General features: G+C 36.2%; 1 protein-coding gene across 1 annotated transcript in view; it reads left to right on the top strand.

Moving 5' to 3' along the window:
• Window positions 1-17,995, top strand: part of rols (zinc-RING finger and ankyrin repeat domain-containing protein rolling pebbles) — a 179,042-nt gene that overhangs the window by 160,118 nt on the left and 929 nt on the right. The window contains exons 3-13 of the mRNA XM_077430780.1: window positions 7,512-7,970; window positions 13,019-13,224; window positions 13,307-13,463; window positions 13,545-13,658; window positions 13,731-14,071; window positions 14,977-16,432; window positions 16,509-16,723; window positions 16,838-17,126; window positions 17,206-17,474; window positions 17,554-17,633; window positions 17,708-17,933. Of these exons, the coding sequence (XP_077286906.1) occupies window positions 7,512-7,970; window positions 13,019-13,224; window positions 13,307-13,463; window positions 13,545-13,658; window positions 13,731-14,071; window positions 14,977-16,432; window positions 16,509-16,723; window positions 16,838-17,126; window positions 17,206-17,474; window positions 17,554-17,633; window positions 17,708-17,933 (3,812 nt within the window). The remainder of the gene's footprint in view (window positions 1-7,511; window positions 7,971-13,018; window positions 13,225-13,306; window positions 13,464-13,544; window positions 13,659-13,730; window positions 14,072-14,976; window positions 16,433-16,508; window positions 16,724-16,837; window positions 17,127-17,205; window positions 17,475-17,553; window positions 17,634-17,707; window positions 17,934-17,995) is intronic.

The raw sequence follows: 17,995 nt of genomic DNA, 5'->3' as shown, positions 1-17,995 counted from the left end.
AAACAGGAAATAATGTTTATTACAGAAGGACAAACCTATGTCGTTTTTACATAATGCAAGCCTAAATACAAAAGTAGATATAAACATCCTTGACAAAGAAAAAAAGGAAATGACGGATCTTATCTAAAATATTTACATTGTCATCGATTTATTTTATTAAAATACATATTATATTTTATAATGAAAACCCCTGTCAACTGCGTCTATAGAAAATAACAGGCCAATAGGATAATACTGGCAAATTAAACTACGCCCAAAAGTAGCCCGCGTGGCGACCAATGATATACATAGATTGAAAATGGTACCCAATAGAATGTGTAATGAAACGATGTCGTAAGGTTTGCTCAAGATTAGTACATACATTTGACTATGATAGATAACTAGAACTTGTTTCATACAATTGAAGAAGAGTACAACGATCTGACCAAATTCAATAAACACAACTGTACAACGTGTTGTTGATGTATGATTAAGAATGTTTTAATAACCATTTTTTTTTCTCCGACGTGCTAAAATTCGCATATAGCGGTATTTATTATTCCGTCATGTTCCTATTCCAAAACTTTCATAGCGGACGTCTCCATGTGGGTAAACTTCCTCGAAAAGACGTTCCCAAAGCAATTTCCTTCTTTTTAATGTACCAGAATGTCCACAGTTCTTAAAGACAGGACGTTGCTCATCTTCGTTTTAAGCGCGTCGCACTCTTAATGATGCGTCCAAAGAAAATGTTATGTTTGAGCTGTACATAATTTTGTCAAACAACCACTCTCCTCGTTTATTTGTCGCAGCTCTATTACCACGCAGACTCTCAAAGCGTTTCAAAGAACAATCATGAATAATAAAATAGAACCATAGCTTTCTTTTAATGCGCCCTGCGAAGAGTTGAAATAAAAATTGTGCAATGTTGAGGATTGCAAAAAAAAAAAAAAACATCGCCGAGAAGCGCTTTCCCGTAGCGCCAATGCCAAGCGTGGCATCATCAACTTGAAATATCACACATGACGCATTTATCTCCTTATTTACATTTTATACACTACCTGTACTATAATTTAAATACTCGAATGCATTAGAATATAAAATATGCTAATGAAACTATTTTTTTCCTGTAATTGCTTGAGTAAAACTTGTGGAATTCTCGTGTGACCAGTAAAAGGTAAACACACTGTTGCTTGATTATATAACACCTTTTTTTATCGTGGAAGTGGACGATGTCCATTTAATAAACATTTGACTAATGTATGCGTCAGAATTTCTATCTTAAACATTTAACTAATGTGTGCGTCAGAATTTCTATCTTAAACATTTAACGTGCTTTTTGTAGATTGACACAAAGCCGAATGACGGTTTGAGGATTTTCATTGATGATTCTGGACATGTCTTGAACCATTACCTCTCCATTGTTCGAAATGTTTGTATATGACATGGAGTTTATCCTTTGACCCATACACACACAGTATAACTTGCTTTTAGACAGCTGTCAAAACTTAAATCACTCGCGTGTCACGTCACATCAGTGGTGATAGGCGCTACTTGTACTAGTAAACCGCGCGTGGGATACATCGGCTTGACTAATTCACATTGACACTGCAAATTAACTTCACCAAAATAATGGGTATAGGTGAACAATGGGATCCGTGATTAAGGGGGGAAAACACGCAGCAAAGAACGTGGCACGTGGTTTTTTTAGATACTTTTAAACATGCGAAAAAATGTGGCATGCCCAGCACATAATCATAACCAGCAGCGTGGTCTAGTGGTGAATGTTGAATTATTTCGTACTTGATGTTACGAGTTCGATTCCCCGCTAAGTCTCGCTGTTGGCCAGACCTTGATTTGTCTAGGTCGATCGTTTCTTATCAGAATTTGCCAAGTTTTCTGATTTTCATTGAAACGATTCCTGTAAAATTGGCGTTTCCTTCCCAATTTTCTGTTGCGAACCTTTAGTTATTGTTATATCTTAGGTTTCGCCATATTGCTCACCATAGATGTCTCTGTGGTTGTTTATCGAATATAAAATTCGTATTGTTACATGAAAGTTATTCATCGTTATTTATCTTATTAATACGATGTTTGTAATATATGTATACTGACCATAGATGTCAGATATTGTATCTATGTAATAATTATGTGGACCAGGAAGGCGCATTTGGGGTTTACCTGTTAAGCCTTCCTGGTATATTTGTCAAAATAAATAAATAAATAAAATAAATACCCAGCACACACCGTCCTAAAATCACCCCCTGGAGTGTTTTTCGGTAAAATTTTATCGTTGTATTTATTCAGCTTGACAGTGATCGATAACGAATAGACATGGGATACACCCAGTGGTCTAGTGCTAAATAAAAAAGTACCAGGGTGGTGTTTAATTTTTACGACCCCCCCCCCTCCCGCTTTTTTTGTTACCTAAAAAATATGTATTCTAATATTGGGAGTACAAATATTTATAAAAAAAAATCAAATGCTAATTAACACGAAAAGCCAATCAAAATGGTCTGAGTGAGTTATTTTTATTATTTTTGCAGTATAATAATTAGAGGCCGGAATCTGAAGGGGCTGTTTATTGTTCAAGGATTGTGAATGCATTGTTAAAGGTTTACCGAACCTTTTTTACAAAGGATTTACAACAATTGAACAATAGGCGGCACGTTTCCGGCCCCTTCAGATTCCGACCTCTAATAATAATATATAGTTCTGATGATTCGATTTCGGCATCATTCTATGTCTTTAATTTTTTCAATAAATTGTTGTTGGGCTGTTTTTAAAAAAAATTTGCACTCAAATGGGCATTTGAGTGAGGATACAATTGTAGTCACCAAATGTTAAAACGAGAGAATGCTCAAAATATTTGGTATACAAAATTTTATATGAAATATAAGCAAAAATATTTTTTGATTGTACTCAAAAAACAATTTTTATAGCAAAGTACCAGGGTGGCGATCTGGACAGACCTGGCCCGACTACACCACTGGATACACCTATATAATGTATCTTCATTCGGTCTACTTTTACTTTCAAATTTAACTTCTCCACTTTCATCTTAACGACATTCGCAACTCGGCTCTTTAATTTTGACAGATTTGAGCAACATCGGGACTCAATTCCACACGTTAATTTATTAACTGGAGAACCTGTGATATTTGAGAAATGCCGCAATTCGAAATATGACGATACGCTTTATGTATATGGAATCAAAGTAGGCAATATCGAATCTACAAGGTGTCGAGACGTTCAAGTGTCGAATTCGAGCTTTAAATTAACCGACGAACTGTACGTAGACGACAACAAGGACGTCTTCTCACGCCCTCGAGTTATTTGCGCAAAATTTAACCCGCAGAGTGCAAATTAACTTAATCAGATCAAGTTCGCCGTGTAATTTTCACGCGCGCGTATGACGCAACCCCGGCTCCAGATGAATGGCTTTTCGCACATTGTAAACGGACGTAATCAATGATCGAGTTGCAATTTCGCGAAATTAATGAGCGCAAAGGCTCCCCGCCGTTTAAACGTAATGACGCGATCCGATCGTGATGATTGGTGTTTGTCAGGTGCACTTTCTCCGGCCCAGTTGGCGACACCTGCCCCACTGACTGCAAGTGCAGTGCGATGTGCAACTGGAGATATCTACCCGTGCATAATTCCGAACCCCGCTAGATGCACTCTGATCTGTAATATAATAGAGAAAGTAATGTGCGGATCGACTTTCCGCTAAGCTACAATATCATTTAATTGATATTGTATACGTTTGATTTTATTTTGCATATGAAATCAGTCGACAAATCAATATGCTACAGAGACAATTTCAATATTGAAATGATGCCTTACTCCCATCGTCATCGTGATTGGCTTTTTGCCGTCTATAGGTACATATTTATTTATTATTTATTTATTTTATTCTAAACAGACCATTGTGGCATAACAGGAATTCATAAAGCGCCACAATGGTCAAAAAAATATAACACAAAAAAAACAATTAAATATAAATTAATACATAACGAAAATAATATACTCATCAATTATACATAAAAAAATACATTTGAACATAAACATAAATACATCCATACATGAACATAAAAAATAGCATTTAATAATAACAGATAAAGTAAAAATATCAAATAAAATATAGCATAAGGAATGCCTTGCACCAACAGCCAGTTTCAATATATATGTAAGAAACAACTACAAATACAAAACATCCCTGTAAGGCCCAAATGGAAGAGAGTTAATCAAAATTTCACTCATAAATCACAATCAATCATGAAAACAATGATGAGCGCAGACTACCAGATAAATGGGTTAGAGTAATTTCCGACAATTTACGCTCACTAAGGTGGAAAATATCACATTCAGTCTCGGCAGCAACGATTTCATTAAGAAGTCGAATAGCTCTTGGAATAGGAGCCATTCGAAAAAGGACTGTGCGGGCAGGAGGTACAGCCAGCAAATGATGATGTCTACCATACGCACATAGTGATTAGGGACATAAAGTCCCAACTGCTCCAGCAACAACGGGCATGACGTATTACCACGTCATATTGACATATGATAAAGCTAAATGAAAGCTGATAGATTCCAGCTACCTTCCGCTTTTGCTTACCTTCAAAATCATACTCAATATATTTTATTTCTATTTTATTTCATAGAACATGAACAATCGCCTTTACAGATCGCTCCAAAGCGACTAATGCACTTTAAAAGATACAATACAATCAATCATATACAGAAGCATTTTATACAATGTGAATTCATACAAACATCCATAGTGACATGTATGGAGAATTTTTTGCAGCATTTTATAATCAAATTGGCAAACCTCAAGACGCTGAATCACTTAAGATTAGCAACAAAGATATGAAGGAGAAGCCAATTTTACAGGAACCGTTTCAATGAAAATCAGAACAATTGCCAAACTCTGATAAGAAACGATCGACCTGGAGTCACAAAACAAGGTCTGGCTAGCAGTGGGACTCGAACCCGTGACCACTCTGCTCGAAAGCATAATATACTAACCACTAGTCCAAGCCGCTGGGTAGTATGTATGTAGCTCTTGTTTTGCAGGCTTTTTATTAGCTTCGCTCCGTTAGTTCATTGACATTTCTGCCCGTCAAAAAATTGTGATCTGATTTTGAACCACTTCCACTCTTCTGGTTGCTTTGATATATTATCGAGATACGGGGGCTAGCTAACATTGAAGTAAGCTAATGTCTCCGATTTGAAGCTACCGAAGTTTAATCATTAATAAACTGATCAAAATTTACATCGGAATCTTGTGTCAGATCGGAGCGATGACAGCTAGCTATTCATACGCCACTTTCTACCTCCCTTTGCAACTCATTAAAATAATGCAACAAATTAAATGGCCAGTATCTTAATCAATTTTAGTTAGTATGTAAATCAGTTTTCGGCCAGTGTTTTAGTAACAAAATGGTCAGTATAATATTATTATTAAATATCAGTACAAATAACAAATAAGACAGTATACAAATAATAAAAATCTGACGTACATTCGCCAGAACACATAGCAATGCCTGTTAGATGGAATTTTCTTAACAAGATCGTATCAACCTTTTGTTGGTACCAACGAAAAAGTAATACTCGCCATTCGTCAAAATAAAACTTACCATTTATATTTAAATACTGACCATTTAATATAAATACTGACCTATTACATTTAAATACTGACAAAAATAGATTAAAATACTAGCCTTAAAAATGCTAAAACTATTAGTTTTACCATTGTCAAACTAGTAGTTCTGCTGACATGTTGGTAAAATGGTACCCAAAAGAACTATGAAAAGGCAACAAAAGCTGTGGATGAACTCGAGAGATGTGGAAAAACAGATGATGGGTATAAGATGTTATTAGTAATACATATCTCTACAACTTTCATGTTTTTGCTGCATTCTCTTGGGCACCATTTGAGTCTTCCCTCTTCCATCCAATAAACTAATCTAGTTATTGTCATTAACCATTTATATTTCAATCCTTTAATAATTATACCATCGCACAGTCAACTATTCTCCAATCTTCCATTACAGATGTTTATTTCATGCGAAATACATCTGCTGTACCTACTCCATTAGCTCATCTGTGTTTTCGTTAGTTCATCCACTTGATCTTCCTTGCTGTCTTATTCGTCCCCTTGGGTACCATTTGCTCACTATATTTATTTATCTTCCTTCTATTTTGTCTAGCTATATGTCCTGTCCGTAAGCACTTACATCTTTTCGACGATTTATTTCTTTAAAAATATCTTCTTTGTTTTCTAAATATATACATATGTATGTACTATTCACCTGATCTTAAGATTATCGTCTGAGTTTGGCATCCATACTGTCAAAGCACATTAATCAGAGGATTTTCGAGATATAAGATTCTCAGGTTTGAGTCTGAGCTTTCCAAGCAAAAATCATAAAGTGAAACTTACGAATTGGTCATACCAGATTTTTTTATACCAAATCCAGCCATTCGTGACGTTCAGCTTATTACAGCAATAAATAAGATTGTCTGTCGGTCGGTCACACGCGTTTTCGTAAACGTCAGCTTATGGCAAACGAGAGACCCAAAAATGCACCTTGCGGTCAGAACATTTGAAGTCAGCTTGCACTTTGGTTGCATTTAGATATCGAAAAAAATAAATCTGAACATTCGACAATATACCCTCATCATCGGTGAGCCACCTTTTGAAGACGAGCTTATTTTCCCAAGCAAAAATGTGTGAGCGGAGCGTAATCCGGTAGCTCTTGATTTGTACCCTCGGGCTTCTGGTCTGCTCGTACGGAAAAGTACAACATCAGTAGCAGACCAGTTTCTTTACGATCATTATATACTGTACTGCAACACCGAAATGTGCAACAGTGAATCACCTGGACCGAAACCACCACACAGATGCGGTTTTGTCGAAGATCAAAATAAATAAACGAAACTCTTGGGTCGTCGTCTTGTCTGATTGCAAGGCGTATTGCAATTGATTCGTTGTTTATGCTATTTGCATCCTGTCAGTCAATTCCTTATATATATTTTATGTATACATTATTTGTTACAAGCTCGTCTCTTCGGTAGATGCTCGCAGGTTTGTACCCAACATATTTGCATAATCCAAGTCAATCTTGTATTTGTGCAATGTTTGTTACATTGTTCTTGTGGCAAGTTCATCTTGGATACTCACAGATCGTTGTGTGTATATAAATTCAATTCCGATTATATTATATTGACATATTTCAAACTGAATCCAGCATCTAACCTCGAGGTACTTTTTTTTATTAAATATGTAAGTACAAGCTTTACTTTGTATTTATACTCTGTACCCAAAAGTTAATCTTGTTTGCTTGATCTTGCATAATTTTGCAACTTTTGAATCAAGAATTTTGTGATAAATGCTTCCAGAGTATGTCGCTTGATTTACATACATACATACCCATAAATTGTGTCCGAAATTGGGCTTGGCGCCTTCAGGTTCCAGCCATCCTTGAAAGAGAAGCACCCGTTTTAATAGAATTCTGTTTTTGTTTCAGACTTGGCAGCCATTAGGCAACTATTGGACAGTGAGACAGGAAGCACCAGTTGTCCCAGCTGCAACATGCCCTTCGACAAGGGCAAGAAACGGAAGTTAATAGACACGTGCGGCCACGAACGTTGCTTCTCCTGCATGTTCAGAAACGAAACTTGCCCCTTGTGCGTACCCAGCCAGAATCAACCCTCTCCACAGTGGTCCCACCAAGACGACCGATCCATAACCAGGGTGGAAGTCCACGAACCAGCGGATGGGAGGCAAAGTGACTTCGTCCAATCTCTTAGGGAACCCTCACCGAGCAGACTACCCAAACCTCCTAAGCAAGCGGTTCCCATGACCCAGAGTTGTCCTACACCACCACACACCAGAAGAAGATTCTTCTTAAGCCCCAAAGCTCTGAGGAGTCCCTTCGGCCACAGAAGAGGCAGCGGTAACAACGAGAACCACCCTCCTTTATCAGGTAAGCCCTCTCCTTATACGGTCGTGGCACTTGTTACCCATTGCGATGACTCATGTACGTGATTATTACCTTTCACTTTCGCGAACCAGGGCCAATTTTTGCAAACATCTTCTGGTTGTTAATTTAATTTTCGACATAAATCGATCGCTGGCGACAAGCAGCGTTTAATACGACGACGTAAATTCTGACCTTATGCAAAAAATAATTGGACCGCTCGTCGGTGTTCGGGATGATTGGCGATTGGGACCTGATTCTTATCATTTTTCATTATTCATAAATCTTATTTCTTTTTTGTTCCGTTCGATCCATCTAACTGAACTTCCATTACTCTCTACATATTACTTGGGATATTTTTAAAACCTTAATTCTTGATGTATGAGATTTATCAAGTATTATTACTAGAGGTAGGACCAGAAGCGTGCTTTTTCCAGGAATCAGGGCGTTTTGGGTCTATTTTCCAAGAAATAGAGCAAACTACAAAGCTAGAGTGCAAAAAAAAAAGGTTCATCATAAAAATGAACAATGCACGGTGAACAATAGACAAAGAACGGCACGCTTTAGGTCCTACCTCTAATTATTACTAGAGATCAGCGGTTGAGTTGCCCCCATAAAATAACAATAGACCTCTCCATCGTCCGATAAATCAGGGGAGCAAAAAAATGGTTTATAATATAAATTGACAATAGTGAACCATTTTTTTAAGCTGTCTGAGTTATTACTAAACTAATCTGACACCAACGGTATTTTCAAATAATAGATATAAAAACAGCAGACTATACCTCATTTCAATTAGCTTGACAGTGGACAAATTCCAAATTGCAATCCTTATTAGTCAAAAAGCTTCATTATGAATCTCTATCTGACCAGTGGGAATTGCCAATTTGTCTTCTGGCATGTTAACTGGAATAAGAAATGTATAACATTCTATGTAAGTGTTCTTAACTACTTAATCGCCACTCGTTTGTAGAAACCGATTGGATTATTTTATTATATGTGTTAAGTGCCAACCCTTGACACTACCTCTTGAATACATATATAACAAATTAACGAAAAATATTAACTTTTTTCAATTTCATTAATATCACAAGATCGTATTTGATGTCGCTGTGAAGAAAAAAATAATTTTGAGCCTTAAATAAGGAGGAGCGCGCACCGGTGCGCTTATGGCAATTAAGTGGTTAAATTTTAATCTAACTCGAGCAGCAAAGTATATGTACATATGTGTATTCAAATGAGATACTATCTCTATTTATTTTACTTAATCCTGTAACTACTATACTATATTGTAGTATTTATGCGTACATACATACACGTTTATAGATATGTGTGTAATGTGGAACTTGCTGCCTACTTAAACCCACTATACAGCAACGAAGCTCAAGTTTCAAACGAGCACTTACAGACTGCGGAGTAATTATAAAATGAAATTTTCAACATGAAAACTGTGTTACTACACTTGCAAATATAAAAAGGTAGCTAGTGGACGGTTTGAAACGCGTTTTGCTTGACTATAGTTATACTGAGGGGGCTGCTGCAGCTGTTCCAGCAGCAGGATGGATCCCTCCCACCGTCGGCCGAACCATTTCTTCAGTTAATTCACCCACGTAGGTGTTTATCAACGCGACTGTGGGCAGCTTGTAAATACCATATAATCTTGTGTGCGTACATCGGCCAGAGCCGAGCTCTAACCGGGCAGCACTTACGCAATTTCCATGCAAATTTTGCCAGGCACACAGCCACCGACGACCGGTCCATTAATGAAATTCAAAATTGAAAAGGCCGTACACATCGATTTAATTCAACACGGTCTCACCGATGTTGTACGGAGGCCAGAAGCAGAGGACAAACAATTAGTATAGGTATAACGATGCTGAGATTAGAATTGGGTATATACAATTCGTTTGATTTGTGATCTGTGTCTACATTTTGGTACTTACATATTCATATGCTGTATTTATTTATTAGTATTGAATGAATCGGAGAACAAATTTTTATATTTAGCATGGAGTATTTCATTAAAATATAGCAGCGTGTCCTTTTCATACTTTGAACATCTGTCATACTCAAGGTTTTAAATGAAGATACTGTTTGGTAATTTCCTGTTGTCTTCTAAAAGGGTTTTACAAAGTAATTTATGTAGTTTGTTGAATAAATGTTTTACTTGTTTGTTACGGACCAACTGCACCTGTTTAATCACAAGTTAATAATTGAAATTCTCCACTGATTTAAGAATAATAAGGCTCCGTTAATATTAAGAAATGGAAATTGGATATCTATCATTCATATATAATAAATTATGATTATCTATATGCAGGGCTTTTTTTTACGATGTAACGCGGTGGAATGGCGCTCCGGGACCTTTTTTCTCGGCTTTTTTGTGTTTCGAACGAATATTATATATAATATAATTTGAATATATTCTTTTCTAATAAAAAACTTGACAATAAGTGAGTTCCAGCACCCTTTTCTTCAAAATAAAGCCCTATCTATATGAATTTACAGAAAAGGTCAATTGAATTCTTGCCGGGATGTGTATAATGGTGGCCATCATTTTGCTGAAAAATTTGATTTATTAGTAATTATTCTGTATGTGAATGTTAGATACATAGTCCAATGTTTTTTCCTTAAAAAGATATAGGTATTAATATAAAATAAAAAATAAATAAAGAAAATACTTATCTCAACCATAAATTGGAACAATTATTTGTTACTTCAAAAGACTTTCAACATAAAATTGCATTCATTTGAAGTCAACTCTTAAGTTTTGAATTTACTATGCTTACTCTACCTATGTATAGGTTTTTCATTCCAAATTTACCCTTTTTCATTTCAAATTGACCCTTTTTCATTTCAAATTAAACCTTTTTCATTTCAAATTGACATTGACAATTTTAAATGAAAAGGGTTTAATTTGAAATGTAAAGGGATCAATTTTATATGAAAAAGGGTCAATTTTAAATGAAAAAGAATGAAAAACCTGTATATCCTCAAAAGAACAAAATAAAAGTATACTATTTTTAATACAAGACTTACTTTTTACTGCATCAAAAAAATGAAAATTTTTCAGTAGACGGCCATTCCAATGCACATCTTTGTATATATTTTTTGAACTATTTCTTCATTTTATATTGTTTGGATATTATAATCGAACATGAGATGAAAAAATAAGTTTAATCTTATTAACAAAATGTGAAACATTTAGAAAAATTTCATCAATCCTAAGTAAAATGTATTTGTTGAACATAACGACGGCCTAAATTCATCGCACGACAACTCATCCCCAAATGCAATTAGACCATTACAATCCCAACTAACACAACCGTTGTTGAATTGAACGAAATGAATACATTTGTGCATTGTCACGGTTTTGCCAAGGACCGTCTGTGGACGTCCAGCGCAACAGCACGGCGACGACGACGACGACGGGAACTTGGCCCAGCATAGTCAACAAGATAAGATCTCTCTGGTCGGCCAACACGTCCGTGTCCCAGGGACTCAATCAGCTGGCGGGCAACGAATGTAAAGTGTTACGATGTTGTGTTGTTGTTCGATTGTGTGTTTGTGTGCACCTGAACGTGTGCACCTGTTTGCATGCCACGCGTTCGTTCGACTATTGCACGATTTATGCATATGCACCGATAATGAGCGAATGCAGTATTTCTATAAACACCCACTGCATAACTGTCGATTTCCATAATAAACGCCGATAGTAACGCTCCCCGTTGATTTAGTGCATGTTTTTGGTTTTATCTTATACTGTATTATTATCCTAGTTCGACTTCGACGAGAGATGTTGAATTGATTGATCGACTTGTCTTTGTCGGTGCACATATTACACACCTCTCGTTGAGTTCTGTATAATTGGACGTACTTTTGCAAGTTATTTTTTACAATTGCAATTTCTTGAATCTTTTTCTTACAATGAGAAGGCAAATTATTAAATTATAAAGCTTACTTTATAAATAAATAAATAAATTTATCCATTCCGTTTTGCAAAACTATGTCCAATTTTAAACATTATAATAGTTTTTTTTTTGAGTAGATGTGTATATGCAAGTGTTTGATTTTCGTTTGAAACATGATGAACATATTATCTCTTTTTTTATTGTTTATTTATCCTGAAATAATAACGTTTACTACAGCTGTATAAAGTAATAGTTTTGGAAACATTAAAAAAAAGATAATTTTCTTTTTTTCTGCTCATTGTATGTAGATTAGAGTGGTCCTCATGTTGCTAAATATTTTTGCTATTTCAGTAGTCTAATTTATATCTTCAAGGATGTAGAATAAGAATAAATGAATTAGTAAGAATAATAACACTGAGCAACAAAAAATCACGTTTTTGAGTTACTAGAGCGGAGACTAACCAATCTTTACTAACTTTGACCCACTGAATTCGAATATGATTATGATTTTTGTTGCATTTAAATTGCAATTACCGCTTGAGTAAGTATGTTTAGATAAAAAAGAAAAATATTGAGATAGAAAACCAATCCTTATAAACATGGTGAAATAAAAAATTTGCCAAATAAATGAAAAATAGCATGGAAAAAAAATCCGTAAAAAAATATATATTTTTGACTTTTAAAATTCGCTAGACAATTAATTATAAGTATTTTATAGCAATGAAATATCACAATTAATAGGAAAAATATCTGACTATTGATACCAATACTCAATTTGAGCACAGCAATACTAGATTTTGAGTTAAAGACCGCAAAAGCCAAAAAACTGTAAAAATCGCGCATTTTTTTTAAACGCTCATATCTCGTAAACGATCACCAACCAACAAAAATCATTATCATATTCGAATTCACTGGGTCAAAGTTAGTAAAGATTGGTTAGTCTCCGCTCTGGTAATTTTTTTTGTTGCTCAGTGTAATTATTGAAATATTCCAATAGATGACCACTCTAATGTTCAAATGTTTTGTATTGCGTTTGTTTTTTTTTATTATATACATATAAACTTAAGTATTTTAATTCCATTTTCTATTTAAAAGATGCATAGTAAAAACGAGTTAATTTATAATGTATTATTGTTTTTCCAGATGACGAAGGTGGTAGTATAAAGCCGATTGGCCTGAGCGAGAATAGGAAAAGCAATCAGAACGATCTTCAAATGCGACTGGGACTTCTGTTCGGCGATGGTATCAGAAACAAGAGGCACAAACAAAACAAATCTATAGTCAGAGATAGTTGCACGTCATTGGCGAGCCTCGACGCCAACACATTAGCTTCCAACAACACTAGCCCCGTAAGTAAACTGAGATTTCTTATCAAGACCATAGATGTGCAATCGACTTGCCCATGCTAACACGATTATTTTGTCAATCTAGGTTTCGACCCTCACCGGTTCCTCTGAAGCAGATGTGAGCGTGATGACTCACAGTAAGGAGCCGACGTCAGATTCAATAGGATCTTTGATGTCCATGTCACTATCGGGAAACAGCAACTGCTCTTCTAGTCCTGTCAGCAGAAGACATTCAGTAACCAGTAAGCATATTAACAATATTTAAAATTTTATACAAATAATAATACAATCCAATCAAATTTAATCGTAAAATATTTTTTCAGCATCTCAAACTAAAGTGGAAGATTTGGGCTATTTCAAAAATAGAAGAACTTCTGTGAGACGATCAGCTAGAACCGGTACTAGGTTATCACAAAATGCAATTGATGCCAAAAAATGTAATTTATTCGTCCCACTAATGTGCTATTTATGTATATGTCAATGTATCTAATCTGTTGCTTTAATTCCAGTGTATCCACCGACTCCTCAATTGACTCTTCGTCCGTTGTTCTTTGAAGTTCCTATTAATGAGCCAAACCCACTATTCGTAGGCAGGGAGTGGCTCATAAAAGATATGGAAGACGCAATGGCTTCAAATTCTCAAGGGATTATAATCGCAGGAGAACCTGGAACTGGAAAAACTGCCATAATTCTTCAGCTCGTAGAGCATTCTTGCTTCGGCAGGAAGAAAGAGTCATTTTATGAACAATTGAGGGAGTCAGACGACATATGCGAAGAGTCTGAAGAAAATAGTTTTAGGAAAGATCTGATTGATTTTGCATCTCAAATAGTCGCTTATCATTTTTGTCAGGTATTTATATACATATATGCACATATGTACATGTGATATAATCATAGATGTAGAATAACCTAGATATGCCATTACATACAAATTTCGTTGGAGATCTTGTCGCCACTAACTAATGGGTGCGGGGTTTGAACTAGCGGGGAAGTGGTGAAAAAAAAGGAAGGATTGCAGCGGTCGGCAGTAGTCAGCAACCAGTTTATGTACATATGTACATGTACTGAATTTTTATTTTATTTATAACTTTATTTTATTGGACACTCCGCGTGACAGTAAACCAAACTAATAAAGCCATATTAAGAAAAAAATATTTAGCTATACACACTATATTAAACTACAAATGTATGTTACTATAATAAAACCATCATTAACTTTTACAATATTTAAACATTAGTAACTTCCACAAGGATCAATTTTAAAGCTGACACTTTAATATTTAGTTCATTGTTTGTAGTTTTAAACTTAATGTCGATTTCTGAATTTCCTTCAGTGCCAACAAGATATTTATTGCGCGTGCATTTAGTGACACTCAGGTTGTGGACCGCTGTTCCATCAGTACATACATCGCGCCGATATTTCATTATATGTTAAAATACTACTATAATTGAAGACATTATATATTAATTCTTACTTATGATATGTGATGCCATCCGCCTTTTTATGTTTTCTTGAGTAATTGTAACACAATTTCACTGAACACGTTGGCATTTTCGAAAAATGTCAATCGACCTTCCTACTTAGAAGCTAACTAGCTACTGAGAGAAAGTGCATGATCTGTACTTTTTTTTGTGTGTGCATGGTTCAACAGGGTGATCGGCTTAGAGCGTCAGGGCATATCTATGGTATTCTATATCTATGGATATAGTTGTTAGTCGGCAATGTAATATTAATGCAATGTTTTTACATTTCAGGCTGATAATAACAGTACGTGTTTAGTTGGCGAATTTGTGCACTCATTAGCGGCGCAATTGTGCCAATCACCGAGGCTGCAAGCTTACCGAGAGTATCTCCTCAGCGAACCCCATCTCCTAGCGTGTCTTTCGATCAAAGAATGCATAACGGATCCAGATTTAGCTTTCAAGAGGGGCATTATAGAACCATTGGTCACATTGAGGAGAAACGGCACAATAGATCAAACCAATAATATAATACTTGTAGACGGCTTGTGCGAAGCTGAATATCATAGACCGGACCACGGCGATACGATATCTTCGTTCTTGGTCAAGCACATATCGGACATGCCATCGTGGCTCAAAATCATCGCCACGATACGGTCGCCTTTTATCGATTTAACAAAGCAACTCCCTTACGCCAGAGTGTGTCTAGATGAATATCAAGGCAATGACAACGTACAAAGGGATATGATTGAATATATAAACTTGCGACTTCAAACTAACGCGTCAATCCAAAGCAATATGAGGTCAGCGCTTGGAAAGCAGGAAGGAATCAACAATTCGCTGTTTAAATTCACCCAATATTTACTTCAATTGGCGCAAGGATCGTTCCTGTTCGTGAAGCTCGTCCTGGATTTGATCGAAAGAGGAAACATAGTTGTGAAATCGTCAAATTACAAAGTATTGCCAGTGTCTTTGGCGCAAATATTCCTACTTCAATTCAATCTGAAGTTCCCTACAGTGCAATCGTTCGAAAAAGTAACTCATATACTCAGCGTGTGCTTGGCCGCTCTCTATCCGTTGACATTAGTTGAAATTTATTACTCAGTCAATTCGTTATTAGTCAATACTTTCTTGCCGTGGGAAGAGTTTTTACAAAGATTTTCAACTCTATCTGGATTTTTAGTCAAACGGGTCGATAGCACGTACATGTTCTTCCATCCATCGTTCAGAGAGTGGCTCATCCGAAGGGATGAAACCGAAAGCACAAAATTCCTCTGTGATTTGAGAGCCGGACATGCTGCCATAGCTTTCAGAATGTCCAGAGTCCAGTCTCCACTAGACTCTGAGAAGACTATGGAACTTGGTCATCACATTCTCAAAGCACACCTATACAGAAATATGGGTCCAACTCAAACGGGCACATGCTCTAGAGACTTACAAGCTGAATGGGTCTCGGAAAGTTCTCAGAACGTCAGTCAGGCCATCTCAACCCTGAGAAACATCTATAATCCAAATGTAAAAGTATCACGATTGATGCTCCTCGCTGGAGGTTCACCTGACTTTATTACGGAACACTTAGGAAAAGCACCTTTGCTGTGCATATATGCCTATCAAGGAATATTGCCGATGGTTGGAATGCTGATTGAATTTGGAGCTAACGTCGCATTAACTAATTCCCAAGGATGCACGGCATTGATTCTAGCATGTCAAAAAGGTCACACTGATGTTGCACGACGCCTGGTAGCTGCAGGTCAGTTGATATTTGATATTTCTATCCTTTTTCAAAAAAGAATATGAAATAATCTGTTAATTTTTATGTTTTTTAGGTGCTTCATTGAGTGACATTGATCAGACCGACCAAACAGCATTGGTGCACGCGGCAAGAAATGGTCACGGTACGACGGTAGCTTATTTATTGGGTTGTGAAGATCGTAGAGGAACGGGAGATGACGTTTTAGGAACCGTTCATGCTCTCATTGGAGCTTCGCAAGCTGGACATCTGAACATTGTCGAATATTTGTTAGATACTGCTGAGTTAGAAGTATGTATTAAGTGGTCATATATGATTTTTTAATATTTCAATACACCTCTAGTGTGTATTATCTAAATCTTCTATTCTATTTAGACTCACATATGCTTCGTTTTATAATTCAAGGTGGACGCAATGTGCAATGTAACAGGTGAAACAGCACTCACTGCTGCTTGCGGTTCTGGAAGTTTCTGTTTGGCTGTCGTAGACTCGTTGATTCAACGAAGAGCCGATTTATATATTCCAAATGAACGTGGAATGGATCCTTTATACCTTGCTGCCAGAGGTGGATACAACGTTATCGTAGAAAGGTTACTCATTGCTGGAGTAACGTTCACGAATCAGAATAAGAATCCTTTGATTATAGCATCGGCCGAAGGGCACCCAAATGTCGTTGAAATATTATTAGATCATGGTAATTAACATTCACATCTTATTGCTTAATTAATGTACTTTTATTTTAAGATCAAGTACTCATTTTGTATATGTTGTAGGTGTTGATATCAATGCAACAGATAGTGAAGGAATATCAGCTCTCGGTTGGGCATGCTTGCGAGGAAGATTAGGTTGTGTATCGGCGTTATTAGATCGAGGTGCTTCTGTGACTATAGCTGATAGTGCAGGACGTACTCCGCTTTGCCTAGCATGTGGTGGACACCCTAATATCGTAGAAGCCTTGTTGGAGAAGGGTGCCAAAGTAGAATGGGTTGATCACAACGGAATACGGCCACTGGATCGAGCTATCGGTCAGAAGAATATTCAAGTATGTCTATCACCATTACCTTTCATTTTAAAAATTGCTTTAAGATGTTTTTGATTAACATTTTTAACTATCTGTTTAGGTTGTTCAGTGTTTTTTGAAACGTGGTGCAAAACTTGGACCTGCCACTTGGGCTATGGCTGCTGGAAAGCCAGAAATATTGTAAGTATTTCAACGAAATAAATGTACTTATGTTGAATATGTAGTGATTCTAATGTAATTGGTGTTATTTACAGATTGATATTGCTGAATAAATTGCTTGAAGATGGAAATGTGCTCTATCGAAAAGGTAGACTGATGGAAGCATCCCACCGCTATCAATACGCATTGAAGAAAGTGAACAATGTCATAAATGACCCTATAACTACTGGAGCACCTTTATCACCCGAACATTTATGTACATTCACCCAACTCAAGACGAATTTCTTATTGAATCAATCGCGATGTAAACGAAAGTTGAATGTAAGTATTCGTCAAAACTTGTTCAATGCTTTATGTATTGTAGTAATGTTTGAATTTTTATT

The sequence above is a fragment of the Arctopsyche grandis genome, chromosome 5, assembly GCF_051622035.1.
Source record: "Arctopsyche grandis isolate Sample6627 chromosome 5, ASM5162203v2, whole genome shotgun sequence".
Taxonomy (NCBI): Eukaryota; Metazoa; Arthropoda; class Insecta; order Trichoptera; family Hydropsychidae; genus Arctopsyche; species Arctopsyche grandis.
This window is presented reverse-complemented; position numbering and strand designations above follow the sequence as displayed.